This window comes from Apteryx rowi, unplaced genomic scaffold (assembly GCF_003343035.1).
Source record: "Apteryx rowi isolate R43461 unplaced genomic scaffold, aptRow1 scaffold_75, whole genome shotgun sequence".
NCBI classification, from domain to species: domain Eukaryota; kingdom Metazoa; phylum Chordata; class Aves; order Apterygiformes; family Apterygidae; genus Apteryx; species Apteryx rowi.
In genome coordinates this window covers 2,921,069-2,933,342 of record NW_020451038.1, presented here as the reverse complement: position 1 = coordinate 2,933,342, position 12,274 = coordinate 2,921,069, and the positions used below count along the sequence as shown (strand labels likewise).

At 42.5% G+C, this 12,274-nt stretch overlaps 1 protein-coding gene across 1 annotated transcript in view; it reads right to left on the bottom strand.

Annotated features, from left to right (window-relative positions):
* Nucleotides 1–204: 204 nt before the first annotated feature.
* Nucleotides 205–12,274, bottom strand: part of ZXDC (ZXD family zinc finger C) — a 16,214-nt gene continuing 4,144 nt past the window's right edge. The window contains exons 2-11 of the mRNA XM_026088065.1: nt 11,685–12,063; nt 11,353–11,505; nt 10,133–10,211; nt 9,875–10,005; nt 8,252–8,422; nt 6,884–7,569; nt 6,084–6,168; nt 3,403–3,575; nt 1,916–2,017; nt 205–822 (exon numbers count right to left, since the gene is read on the bottom strand). Coding sequence (XP_025943850.1) covers nt 736–822; nt 1,916–2,017; nt 3,403–3,575; nt 6,084–6,168; nt 6,884–7,569; nt 8,252–8,422; nt 9,875–10,005; nt 10,133–10,211; nt 11,353–11,505; nt 11,685–12,063 — 2,046 coding nt within the window. The 3' untranslated portion in view covers nt 205–735. The remainder of the gene's footprint in view (nt 823–1,915; nt 2,018–3,402; nt 3,576–6,083; nt 6,169–6,883; nt 7,570–8,251; nt 8,423–9,874; nt 10,006–10,132; nt 10,212–11,352; nt 11,506–11,684; nt 12,064–12,274) is intronic.

The window sequence follows — 12,274 nt, the reverse complement described above, 5'->3', positions numbered from 1 at the left end:
AGGTGAGCACTTACAGGGAGTACAGTTCTATTGCAGTTTCCTTTTTCAAGTGTTGCTGGAAGAATTCAGCAGATTATTTGGGATGTAGGAGCAAAAAAGGGAGAAACTCAACATGAGCTACAAACTGATTCACAGCTAAGTTAACATTTAGAATCTAGTTTTCTAAAACAAAGATTTTGGAGCATCTCATTTTCATGGCATTGGATGTTAATTTTGTTAGGTACGATATTTTATTCCAGTTTTCTGCCAACAAACAGGGGCTGAAACAATTATTTTTTTGTGTGGAAAATCCTTGCAAAATTTGCTCTTAATTCCTCAATGGCACTAGCTCCAACAGGAGACCAACAAAAGGAAAATTTGAACTGTTATAGTCAGGATTATAAATTTGTATGTGTTAGCTGTAGAATACTTGCTTTCCTGTGAAAACAGTAAATATTACCTCAGTTTGAAGTTTAATACAGTACTTCTCCCTGAAACAACACTGTACAGCAGCCTGCCTCAGTCTCTCTGACCACCAGGCAGACGGAGTATCTTACACAGGCACATCAAGTAGAACTTACATATTTTAAGAAAAATCTTTCAGCTGTAACTGTCCTTAGCAAATTGAAAAGAGTGCAACCATAATCCAGTACTCCTAGTTTTCATAGTTTCCTTGGAAAAAGACCCACACAGTTATCTCACTCTGTCGAAACATGATTGCCCAATTTGTTTTCAAGTAACTGTTCTTAATAATGGTCATTCCAGATCCTGCAAGTTTATTGTGCTTCCAGTGAACTGAGAGTTATCAGAACCTGCATCATCTTCAGTGGAATTGTGTGGCTCCTGTTAAAGCAAASAGACAGCATGAAGAGTTCAGTGCGTTCACCTCTAGATGCTCTTAATGCTTATCAGTAAGATTACCTTGCAATTTATCCAAGATCAGAGAAATGCTCTGAATGGTTTAGAGGAAACCCAAAGCTTTCCTACTTTGGAGACCCACTCAAACAGTGCTGCTCCAGTTTTCCTTTGGACACTTCAGATGAGTATTACTGAAGGAGATAAATTAGCATCACTGACTATTTGCTTTTCCTCTGATAACTCTTTACCATGGCCAACTATCCTAGTACTCTTGTACTTCTAGATTTATTATAGTAAGGTACTTCTCTCAAATACAAAAGCTTTATTTTCTATCCAGGAGAAGCACTCTTGGTGAGAATACTGCATTGCAGAGTCTATCAAACACAAAACCCCAAATGGTCGAGTAGAAAATCTGGTTTGTGTAYGTGCTAATCTTTCATTGCTGCTTGGTTCTCAGCTGTTCATACTCATTGACACGYGGTTTGCTGGAACAGCAGATAAAAGGAGGCATTTACACAAGCAGCAAAGACAATGAACTACCTTCATATATGAAGCTTTCTGTGTTCAGACGACTGAATCTCCCCTGACACTCAGCAGTTACCAAGGCAAAGTGGTGAAACCAAGTATTTTAGAAGTGACCAGACCTTTTGATTTAACTTCCTTTCCCATTTAGATGCCTATTTGAAAAATCTACACTCAAGAACTTATATCCCACTTCCCACACTTCCTGCAGCCTATTACATATCAATTCTGATCCTCTTTCTTGACTTATTTAATGCCTGCCATAAGGGATCAGGAAAACAAGGATGGGGCACTTCAGTAATGAATGAGTAACATTTCTTACTCATTACTCAGTAACAGAGGAAGAAAAACAACCACCTATGATGTGTCAAAGGTGGGTATCATATACAAGATAAATCTAATCTTGGGCTGCAATTCTCACAGCTTCTTGTAAGTGAAGTTAAATTCCCAACTGCAAACAAGGTAGCTCCATTAGGCAGAACACCACGGTGTTCACAGCAAACTGTCTTCACTCTCAAGCTAGGCAATAAAAACCAACAGCTCTGAAATGCTGTACCTGAAGTATGTGAACAGGTAAATCCACTGTAAGCTGAGAATGTGATGAGGAAGACTGAGAGCTCAGTTGAAAGGGCAAATCTCCCTCTCCTGGAGGATCATCCTGTGAAGGTAGAAACACAGTGCAATTATGAGACCCCCAAGCATCACAACACAATACAGCAAATTTCACTCAACCTCACAGTCTTAAGGAAAAAAAAAAAAAAAAAAGATCTGATAAAGCTACTGCAGCTTACTAGTAAGGCCCAAATTCACAAAGGTATGCAGAAAGCTAACTACCAGTTATATCTGAGCCTAGCCCCATGTACAACCTACTATCCTACTGTAATCAACTCTGAAAAATGGCAAGACCTAGGAAGGGAGAAATGATTCATCTTCCATTACACATAACATTCTGAAACATGCCAAAGACTACAAGTTTCACCATGCCTTGTGAAGCTGGTACTTCATATAAAAGTTACAAATGCTAACACCAAAAGTTTTTGAGGTAGCAACTGTGAACATCTGGCTGCTTCAAGAACCAGAGAAAAAGAGAGAGGAAGAACTCTGCCCATAGCTTGCTCCCTACCATATCTTGCCATTGTGAATGAAGTGGAATAAAATTACCCTCTTGCTGGATACTACACAGATATACAGCTGGCCAAAAACGTGCTTCCCAACATGTTCCACTATCCAGCCCACATGGACTACCAGGTATTTTCAGAAAAAAATTGTAAGCTTTACTTCAACCATTTACAGAAATAACAGTTTAGGCCGAAACTTTATTTTCCAGGAATCTTTTGAAGCCAGTCTTATTTACCTTTTAAATGGGAGAGAGGTGGAGTAATGCAAGAATTTTGGAAGCGGGGAGGGGAGGAGGGCAGGCAGGGAAGACTGGAGGAAAAAGTCATACACTCATGCATCCCCTAAGCTAATGCATGCTAGTAGTCCTTTTCTCTTGGAAGCACTATTACCTCATACTTTGGGACAGGAATGCAAAACCTGTTTTGCGGCTCTCCTAACAGCCTACCCAAACTGGGAAAATTATAATACTTGGAGGCAACACAATTCTCCCATGCAAAATAGAAGCTTGTTAAAACTCTTAGTTCTGCCACAGTCTGTTTCCTACCTCAAGCATGCTCCAGCTTAAGGAACTGGACGGGATGTTCCCTATACTTACAGTGCCCATATGTTCCAGGCTGGACTGAATATTAAAAAACATCTTATCTATTTCTACAGTGCATCTGTTCTGACCCCCAGCAGATGTATGATTGAACCAGCTCTGTTTTCAGGCATTTCTAGACCTCTCTAAAGCCAGTTTTCATATCAACTTCACAGGAGAATGTTTCTGGGGGGCAACTGCCCTAACGGACATGGTAGGTACTGCAGATCTCAGGATCTCATAGGGCACAGCAGTACCCAAGTTCTCAGGTAGCTAGGTTCTTCTATAAATGCCAGCTTCAGCAAGTAGCAGAGAAGATGAGCAGGTCTGTCCTCCTYGGTCCTTACCTGAAGAAGCTGAATTTGCACATACTGTGCTCCAGTGGCAGGGTCCCTTATCGTCAGCCCTCCGTTTGGCAGAACAATATTGCCACCCAGTCGACTGCCAGGAGTGGATGACGAAAAGCTGGTAGGGCTTACTTTACCACCCTTGCTTTTCCTCTGACCAGAGCCAGATGCCCCTAAAAGAGAGTGATTTTAATATTTAGACTGTCAGAAGTAATTTGCCACATTTTCTTGCTAGTATTTTTCAACTTTATGGCGTTATTTACACTGTACCACTAATTAACACTACACAGCAAATGCCTGGAACAATACAATATAATTAAGCACCATCTGATAACTACTAAAAGCCCAGACAGCAATCAGCTCATGAACTCCAACTGCTGACTGAGCAGTCATCTTTTACAGCAATGGCATTCAAACCATATCACAAATTGCCAGGCTTAGGGCTCGCCCTTCTGGTGGCAAAGTACCAGCCTATTTGTGGAAYTACAGAAAAGAATTGGGAAGTGGAATTGCATTTTCTGGTTTTGATTTTGCAACTCATTTCCTGAATAGTCACATGCACCATTTTTGCAAACTGTAAAAAGAGCACAATGAAGCTCATCTATTTCCAGAAATATTTCAAAGACTATCAGGCAGGACAGGCTACAGAAGTACAAAATAACTAGCACTCATGACACTGGTGGTGAAACACATACACAGAAGCTTTACAAGCACCTCTAGTTCTTTCAGCCGTTTGGTTTTACTCCACATCAGCACCTATCCTACTGAACAAACACAGGACACTCAAGTGAGCAACAACCCTAAACAAATCCCAAATCACAGCTGTCCTGTGACCAGCAACTGTAGCACCCAGGCAGTTCAAACCAAACCCTCCCTGAATTGGCAGGATATCCTCCAAACAGAAAAGTTTCAAATTGAACAATACAGCTTGATGAACAACCATTTGTCAACTACGTTTCGTTCTGAAGAATTGTTCAGAAAACACTGACAAACAGCTCTATTTCTAGGAACTGGGAGTTAAACCCCAATACACGGTCTGACCAAGACTTTGACATCTAGTCTGCAAATATTAACATCCTGAACTTTATAGTCTGTGAGCACTGAGATATTTAATAGCTGCTTTTTACTTTGAAAATTTTTGGAAAGTTACACTGGGTGAAATAATTATGGCCTCTTTTAATGCTACTCCAGCAAGCTATTTCTTGGTTTGTTTCTTCCAAAAAAATCTCAAATTCTTTTCTGCTTTGCTTACTGTTAGTTCTGCTATTCTACAGATTTTAAACACTAATACTTGGAAAGATTTCCCAGTAACTATCTCCCCCCCTATTTTTTTTAAAGTTTAAATAGTTTCTTTCACCAACCTCAATTCTGACACTGGATTATCCAAGAAACCCGTAAACAATTTTTAGTCAAAAACAAGATAAACCAGTCTCTTGTCTCACACCAGAAACCTAGCCAAAATAAATGTAAGGGTACAATACCTTCAGCTGTTTCAGTTCTTAAGTTACCCAAGCCTCCTATTTACTATAGTTATTATTTATTTATTTATTTAAAAAACACTGGACTTTCCTTCAAAGTATCTGTTTAACCTGGTTAAACTAATCAGAAGTACAAGACTTTTTGCACCACTGTAAGAAGCACATATGAGCATTAAGGTAATGACAATTGGGAGCCTTGAGCAAGACTGGAAATAGGAATTTTCTGAAGCCATTTTAGAAGACAGATACAGATCAAGAGCAACCATCTTTTCAGATTAATGTCCAGCATGCATGTTTGATGAYAAACTGCGCAATTTAAAGTAGCTCCATAAAGCAATTATCTTTCTGGATGCTGCTTTACTGGACCAGACAGAATATATGCAGGTACATGACAGCGCTTAATTCAGAAAAAGCCTCTTAACTAATCTTAAAAATTATCACCTTGATTTTCAGAGGTGGCAGGTATTAAAAAGMAGCAAGGAAGAACTAAGCTATATAYACGATGTTCTTCCCCMAGCCCCAAGGGTAGACACAACTCAAATATCTGAGTTTGTGCAAGTCTAGTGAACCATAGACCACATTGCATCTGACAAAGTAAGYGTCTATTCACATCGACAGCTACGTCCCAAGCTACAGTTTAAGAGAAAGAGGACACATCTGAAATCATGGTCTAAATCACGCCTTGTGCAAGAACTTTCTACAAGGCTCAAGACTRATAAAAAGGTTTACATAGCTCTAGATAACTGGAGGAAGAAAAATCTTCCACACCGCGTACACAGCGTTACTGCGTGAAAAACAAGCAAAACAAATCCAACTGATGTTTTCCTTTTCTGTGCTCGGTAACAGAGACCCCAGTAAGACTGGAAGCACAAACAACAGAAAGCAAAGTGCCCTCAAGTCAAATTTTAATAAGAAAATAAAAAACAAGTGAAGAGACAAAGAGATGGTCTCTCTTTTTTTTTTTTTTTTTCCAAGAATCGGGGAAACCTACAGTGCAAATTTATTTGTAAGCTTACTGTGAATCTGGGATTTCAGAGAACATGATCATTCTCAGTAACACATATATGCCACGTGCACAATTCTTTTAACTGACAATAAACCAAGTAGGGTATTTAGAAAACACTCTCATACCTGCTCCCATTCCACTGCCATAAACACTAAATAAAATTATTTACCAAATTTAACAAAAGGAATGCTTCTCACCTGTGCTGCTCCCATTCCCTTTTTGTTTTCTTTTCTTGGCTAGCTGAATGGCTCTGTAGTCTGTTCTCGCAGACCCACCRCTTTCCTAGTAAAAACAAAAACCCAAGAGATAAGGAAGGTTTTGAATGCAAGAACAAACTAAGACAAGGAAATCAAACTAACTGGTTCCCAGCTGTGGTTATCTTTCATACTACAAACACTGAATTTTATTTTCTAACTTTTTTCTGATTAGAATTTCAGCAAATTCCCTGCATGTGCTTACAAATTAGCTCTGTATTTATAAGCATTCAGATTTTAATAGGGTAAACACTGTGACAGAGGGAATGTTTTATACTGTAAACAAAGTTACATGTCAATAGCATTGTAAAACAGAAGGGGAAGAGTACTTAAAACAGCTCTACAGGGATGAGGACTGAGATGAAAATGTTTTAATTACTCTCTCATTAATGCATATGAGACATACCATATATTCTTGTACCTGGGTTTTCTTGTAAATCCCATTTCATCCTCAGAGGCATATATTTTAGACATTCAATTTTAAAATTCCTTACTTCGAACAGTTTTCCCTTCACTCTCCCCACCAGAATTCAGATTTTCTTAAGCGAACTTATCACCGKGCTGAATCTACTCCTGATAACATACTTTTCAACATAATGCTCTACATCCTTCATCAAAAAAGCCAGAACACATCATCAGTGAAATCACACAAACGTCTGCCTATGAGGAATAAGTAGCAATGGATATCGTCAAAGTTAGGGTGTCTCAGGCACCTCAGGGTAATGAATACAGTTACTGCGTACCAAAAATGAGCTGCCAGTCACTGTGCTAAGATCCATTTCTTTCTGAGCACTGTAGCTTCCTGGAGGGTTGGAGAAAACAAACTGAGTCACTACTTTGCTGCCCTCTTGTTGACCAACAACGTCCGAGCTGGGAAGCAAATTTCGTTCAACTTTAGTTGGCGTTAGTAACTCAGGCACATTGGTACCACCGAGGCTACTAGAAGGAGTCAAAGTGGCTGTGTCAATCGTTAAATTATTGCTGGACGTCAAACCGTGCACATCTTGACTGGAATTCCTCACCGATAGAGACGCTAGCGAACCCAAGGCTTCTGCGTTGACAGTCTGTACATCATCCAAATTTAAAGTGCTTTGCTGTAGAACCGTTGCGCTGGTTCCCAGCAAGAGAGAACTGTCCAGGCTCTGCGGCATATCGCTGCTAGCCACCAATATCAAGGGATCRACTGCCTGACTTAAAGAATTGTTATTGACAGGCAGGTTTCCTCCRAGCGTTGAGCCCACTGAAGCAACGTCTATTGTGACAATCCCAGAGTTCACTAGCGCCATGTCCGCTGCAATTCCAGAATTGTTACTAGACACATTGGAGAACAGGGATACGAGGTCTATGTTGCTGAGATCACTTTGTCCTGGACTAGTGAGTTCACTGCTGGGTGTGAGGGAGCTGGTTGCTTCAAGCTGAGTTAGGAGATCTGGAATAGAATATATTTTGAACATTTTTAATCACTAGGACGAAGAGAGAAAATGATACCATTTATCAGGAGCAGGAATTCAGCTGTGGAGCTATAGAAACAGTCAAGGGATAATACATAAAGAGACTGTCTCAGTACCTTTTCTTGCAGGAAGAAAGAAAGGTAAAACAGCAACAGCACACYAAATGCAACTAAACTTCTCAGGCAGGCTTTAATTATAAGTAAGACCTTASTATCAGATACTGGGGAGAAAATACATGAATGTTCAAAGACAAAGCTTAAAACTCCAGGTTCTCAGCCTATTAAAACACTTCCCAACTTCCCTGAAAGCAGATTAAGGAAAAAAGCAGTCCAGACTAAGTTAGGTTTAGACCAGTGGGAAGAGGAGTGCTTTTAGTCCTTGCTTATATTTTACAGGTGGCAAGGAGAACAACAAGCTCCACTTCATTCAAAAGGTTGTAATTTCTGAATCAACACAGGTCAAAAGCTCAAGTCTCACTTTCTGACACTCAGGTTCAGTTCTCACTGAAAATTTTAGAGGGAGAAAAATAACTCCAGTCTTGAAGATTTTGCCATTCATATCAATAGTGTTAGGATTTCACCATCAGTAAACACACATTTTATTTAACGAAACATTTATTTTTTCCACTGCACTTTCCCATAGGTTTAGAAAATACTTTACCTGGACTGAAGTTGTGCTGTTTTACCATATGTGTCTTCATGCTGTGTTTGGAAGTAAACAATTTATTACAGCTGGATACAGGGCAGCGAGTCTTTAATGAGTCCACATCTTGAAGGTGCTTTTTGGAGTGAATATACAGACTACTTCGTGCTGAGAATTTTGCACAACAGCCTGCAAGAAGATATATGACTTTAAAGATTAATTTCAGCCTAGTTTTAATTTGACATTAATATTAGTGCCCTAACAAAATAAATTAAAGTAGCTCTGAAGAACTCAATTTTCTATTTTGAAGCATCTGGGCATGCATTCTATAGTAAATTAGAGGAATTAGAAGAAAGCCAAATATACATTTCCTTGTTTCATATCAAGGACAACTCAGTGGATAGGATAGTTCAACAACCTGTTTCTGATAGCAAGAAACTCGAATAAGTAATTCAGTGGAATGGACAACATTTCCCCATTATGCCATCTTAAATGAAAACATTTTATGATGACTGCTTGCAAAAATCATCAAAAAAAGGAGAAACAATCACCAAGTGGAGCTGATTTACCTTAGGAAATAGAACATTCCACATCTGTGGAAGCTGACCATGTTAGGGCTCAACCCTCCACTCCCCAAGTCACAACACAAATTTAAGCAATGTGCAGATATCCCATCAGCCACATCTTACTTCCCCAAGACACACTGGAGCTTGGACTCCAAGCTTTTGKGTCCACAGAAATGGAGAAGATGGGTGTCCAGCACTCGGGCAAGGCGTGCTGCTTCAACAGTCCCCTCATCTCTTTCAGAAGAGGCTAGATGGCAGCTCCCTGCAGGTCTGACCCAGCCACAGGCCCCCAAACACACTACAATATACTATGTTGGCCATCACAGGAGGACAAGTGAAAGAAAAGGCAAAGCCTCTACTTTAAATACAACCTAGCCCCCCCCTCCCTTTTTTTTTTTTTTTTTTAATCATTTCCAACATTTGCAGACTTTACTTTGCTTGTTTTAAATCCACTGCTTTCCCCACTTTCAGAAACTGCCTCCAATCAGATCAGACTCAAAATCTTTAGGTTCTCCTCCTCCACTGGAGTTCTACTGAAGCAATGCAGGTAACTAAGAAACCCACACAGCATCAGCTGTGCTCCTGTATGACCAAAAACCACAACAGATACCACTGACGTACCCCACCCAYCATCCCAGCAGCAGTGTCTACCACAGCACAACCACCAGGAAAACATTAGTACAGCAAACACTCAGATGACAAGTCACAGCAGCAAAACGTGGCCTTGAAACTGCTGGATGGGACCATTTTTCACTGCTTTTGAGGAATGAAGTGAAAAAGCTGAGCTACAGAAACTGAGTATCAGAACTTGGATTTTCCAGAATAAAACAGTTTTGTTCATCATAATGAAAAAAAAAAAAATCAAGCAACAGCATGAACAACTGTTTTCTTTGCATCCCACAAATTTGAGAGCGATCCCTCAATCAGTTACRTGTCTTTTGTTTAGTTTTTAAATCTTCAAATTCCATTAGAAGAGTCACTCTAAATTGCTTCAAACMTGTAACAAGCCTGCATCTGGGGAAAAAGCATGCAAATTCTCTAGGTACATCATTTGCACCAAAGAATCAAAAAATACCTTCTACTGGACACTCAAATGGTTTTGTACCAAGGTGAGTTATACTATGGCCTTTCAAGTGTTCYGCTCTTGTGAAGGACTTCCCGCAGCCTTCTACTGGACACATAAACCTCCTGTCATCTTCGTGTTTCCTACAAGGGAGGRAAATGACCATTGGCAAGATTAAATTTACTGCTTAACTACTGGAAGAAAAAAAAACACCCACACACAAACTAACAGCAAGGGATGATTTAGGACAGCATAATCAGAAAAGGCTACCTTTTATGTCTCAGTAGCTTGGACATACTGGTGAAAGACCAGCCACAACCTTCAAAGTCACAGATAAAAGGCCTTTCACCTTAAGCAAAGAAAGGTTACATTAGTAATCTAACATCAAAATACACACTGCTGTTAGAAGATCTCAAAAGCTGCTTAAATTGAATTATTTTAAGAAGACAAAATGACTCATTCACCTTCTCAGGCAACTCATTGCTGAGTACTGCGATGCCCCCTTCCCTGTCATCCAATCCAAGGCTTCTTWAACTGAGGACCATTACATCTTTTCCTGTGCATCATGAAGCACAGATCATTACCAACCAACCTTATATTTATCTGAGGACTGTGGTCTTTCTCAGTTTTCTGCTCTTTACATTCAGCAATCACAATCCATCCTAGCTTTCCTTGTTTGTCTTCTATAATCTGATCTTTCCCAGTGTTCTCACAAGGACTCTTTCCAAATAACCCACAGCTATCCTGAAGGTGCTTCAATAACCAATACTAGCATTACTTAAAACAGAAACAARACCAAAATGTTTTTTCTGTTTTCATGACCTGTGACAATATTCCGCTTACTATGCAGGAAGTTCCCCTGTGAAGTTAGTTTTCATCGCTGCTTTGAACTTTCTCTTAACAAAACAGGGACATTTCTAAAAGACAGTGAAACAGCATTGTCAGGCCAYGAAACCAGAGGAAAACTCAAGACAAGCTAGAGTATGCATAGCTGTCTTTAAAACATCAAAAGGCTGGATTTCAGTTTGATGATGGTCCTTGAAAATCAACGGGGCCTCCATGGGTTGAAATTCACCTTCTCACTGTTCCAAATCTTGATACGYGTATTTCATATGTTTGGTTAGTTTTCTAGTTTTTTTTTTTTTTTTGACCAAGATTAGGATTTTACACCACGTTGAATGCTGACAAAAACTTGGGAATAGCGCTGGTCTAGCAGGCTAACTTTTCTGAACAGCGTTCACGTGCCACACGACATGGCTTTGCACAGCTGCAGCTACGTGCAGCTTCAGCAGGTTCATTCAGTGGGTTCCCACCCCCCAAATCCCCCCYCCCCAAATCGCAAGACGAAACATTTCCACTGACTGAGAGCAACTCACGTCACCCTTCTCCCCTTCGCCACTTTCCAGCACACCTGAGCCACCAGCTCGCCCACTGCCTTCCCCTGCGCACGCCGCCCCAGGCGCGAGCTCCCCCTGCGAGTGACCGAATACCTGTGTGACTCCTCATGTGGATCTTCAGGCGACAGGCTTTGTCGTACTGCTTGTTGCAGCCGGGGAAAGAGCAGGAGAACTGCTCCTGCTCCCTGAAGTGCGCTCGGTTATGCGAGAAGAGCGCGCTCACGGTGATAAAGGTCCGCTCGCAGCCTAGGGAGAGAGGGCAGGCGGCGCATCAGCCGGACAGAGAAAGGCAGGGGGGAACCAGGTGCTCTTCCTCCTCCTCCCCCCGGCTTTGGGCGGCAGGTCTTTAGGGTCCTCCCTGACACTGAGGCACACCGAAAAGAAGGAAGAGAAGGAAGAGGCGCGGCGGCAGCGGCGGCGCTTACCGGGGAAGTCGCAGCGGAAGGGCCGCTCGGGCTCCAGGTGGCTGCGGCGGCGGTGGGCGGCGAGGCGGGCGGCGCTGGGGAAGCGCTGCCCGCACGCCTCGCACTTGTGCGCCGCCTCCTGCTCGTGGGCGCGGCTGTGGGCCCGCAGGTTGTAGACCGTGGTGAAGCGYTTGGCGCAGCCCGGCGCCGCGCAGGCGAAGGGCCGCAGCTTGTCGTGCGAGTGCAGGTGCCGCCGCAGCTTGTAGGCCGTGGCGAAGGACCAGGCGCAGCCCGGCACCGGGCAGCCGAAGGGCCGCGCCGCCGCCGCCCCGCGGCCCTCCTCCTCCCCGCCGCCGCCGCCACGGTAAGCCGGGAGGCGGTTGGCTGCTATCCTGGCCCGCTAGCCAATAGGCGAAGACAAGGGGTCGGGCCAGGAACCAATGAGGTTTCTCCTGGGATTTAAAGCGGCCTGGGCAGCGGGTGGGCGGTGGGTCCCTCGCCCGGTCCGACGCCATTCGCTCGCTGGCGGTGCCGGAGCAGCTCCGCCGCGGCCGCGCGCAGCCCCGGCCAGGCCTCTCCCCGGGAAGGGCGCGGGCGGAGCCGGGGGCCGC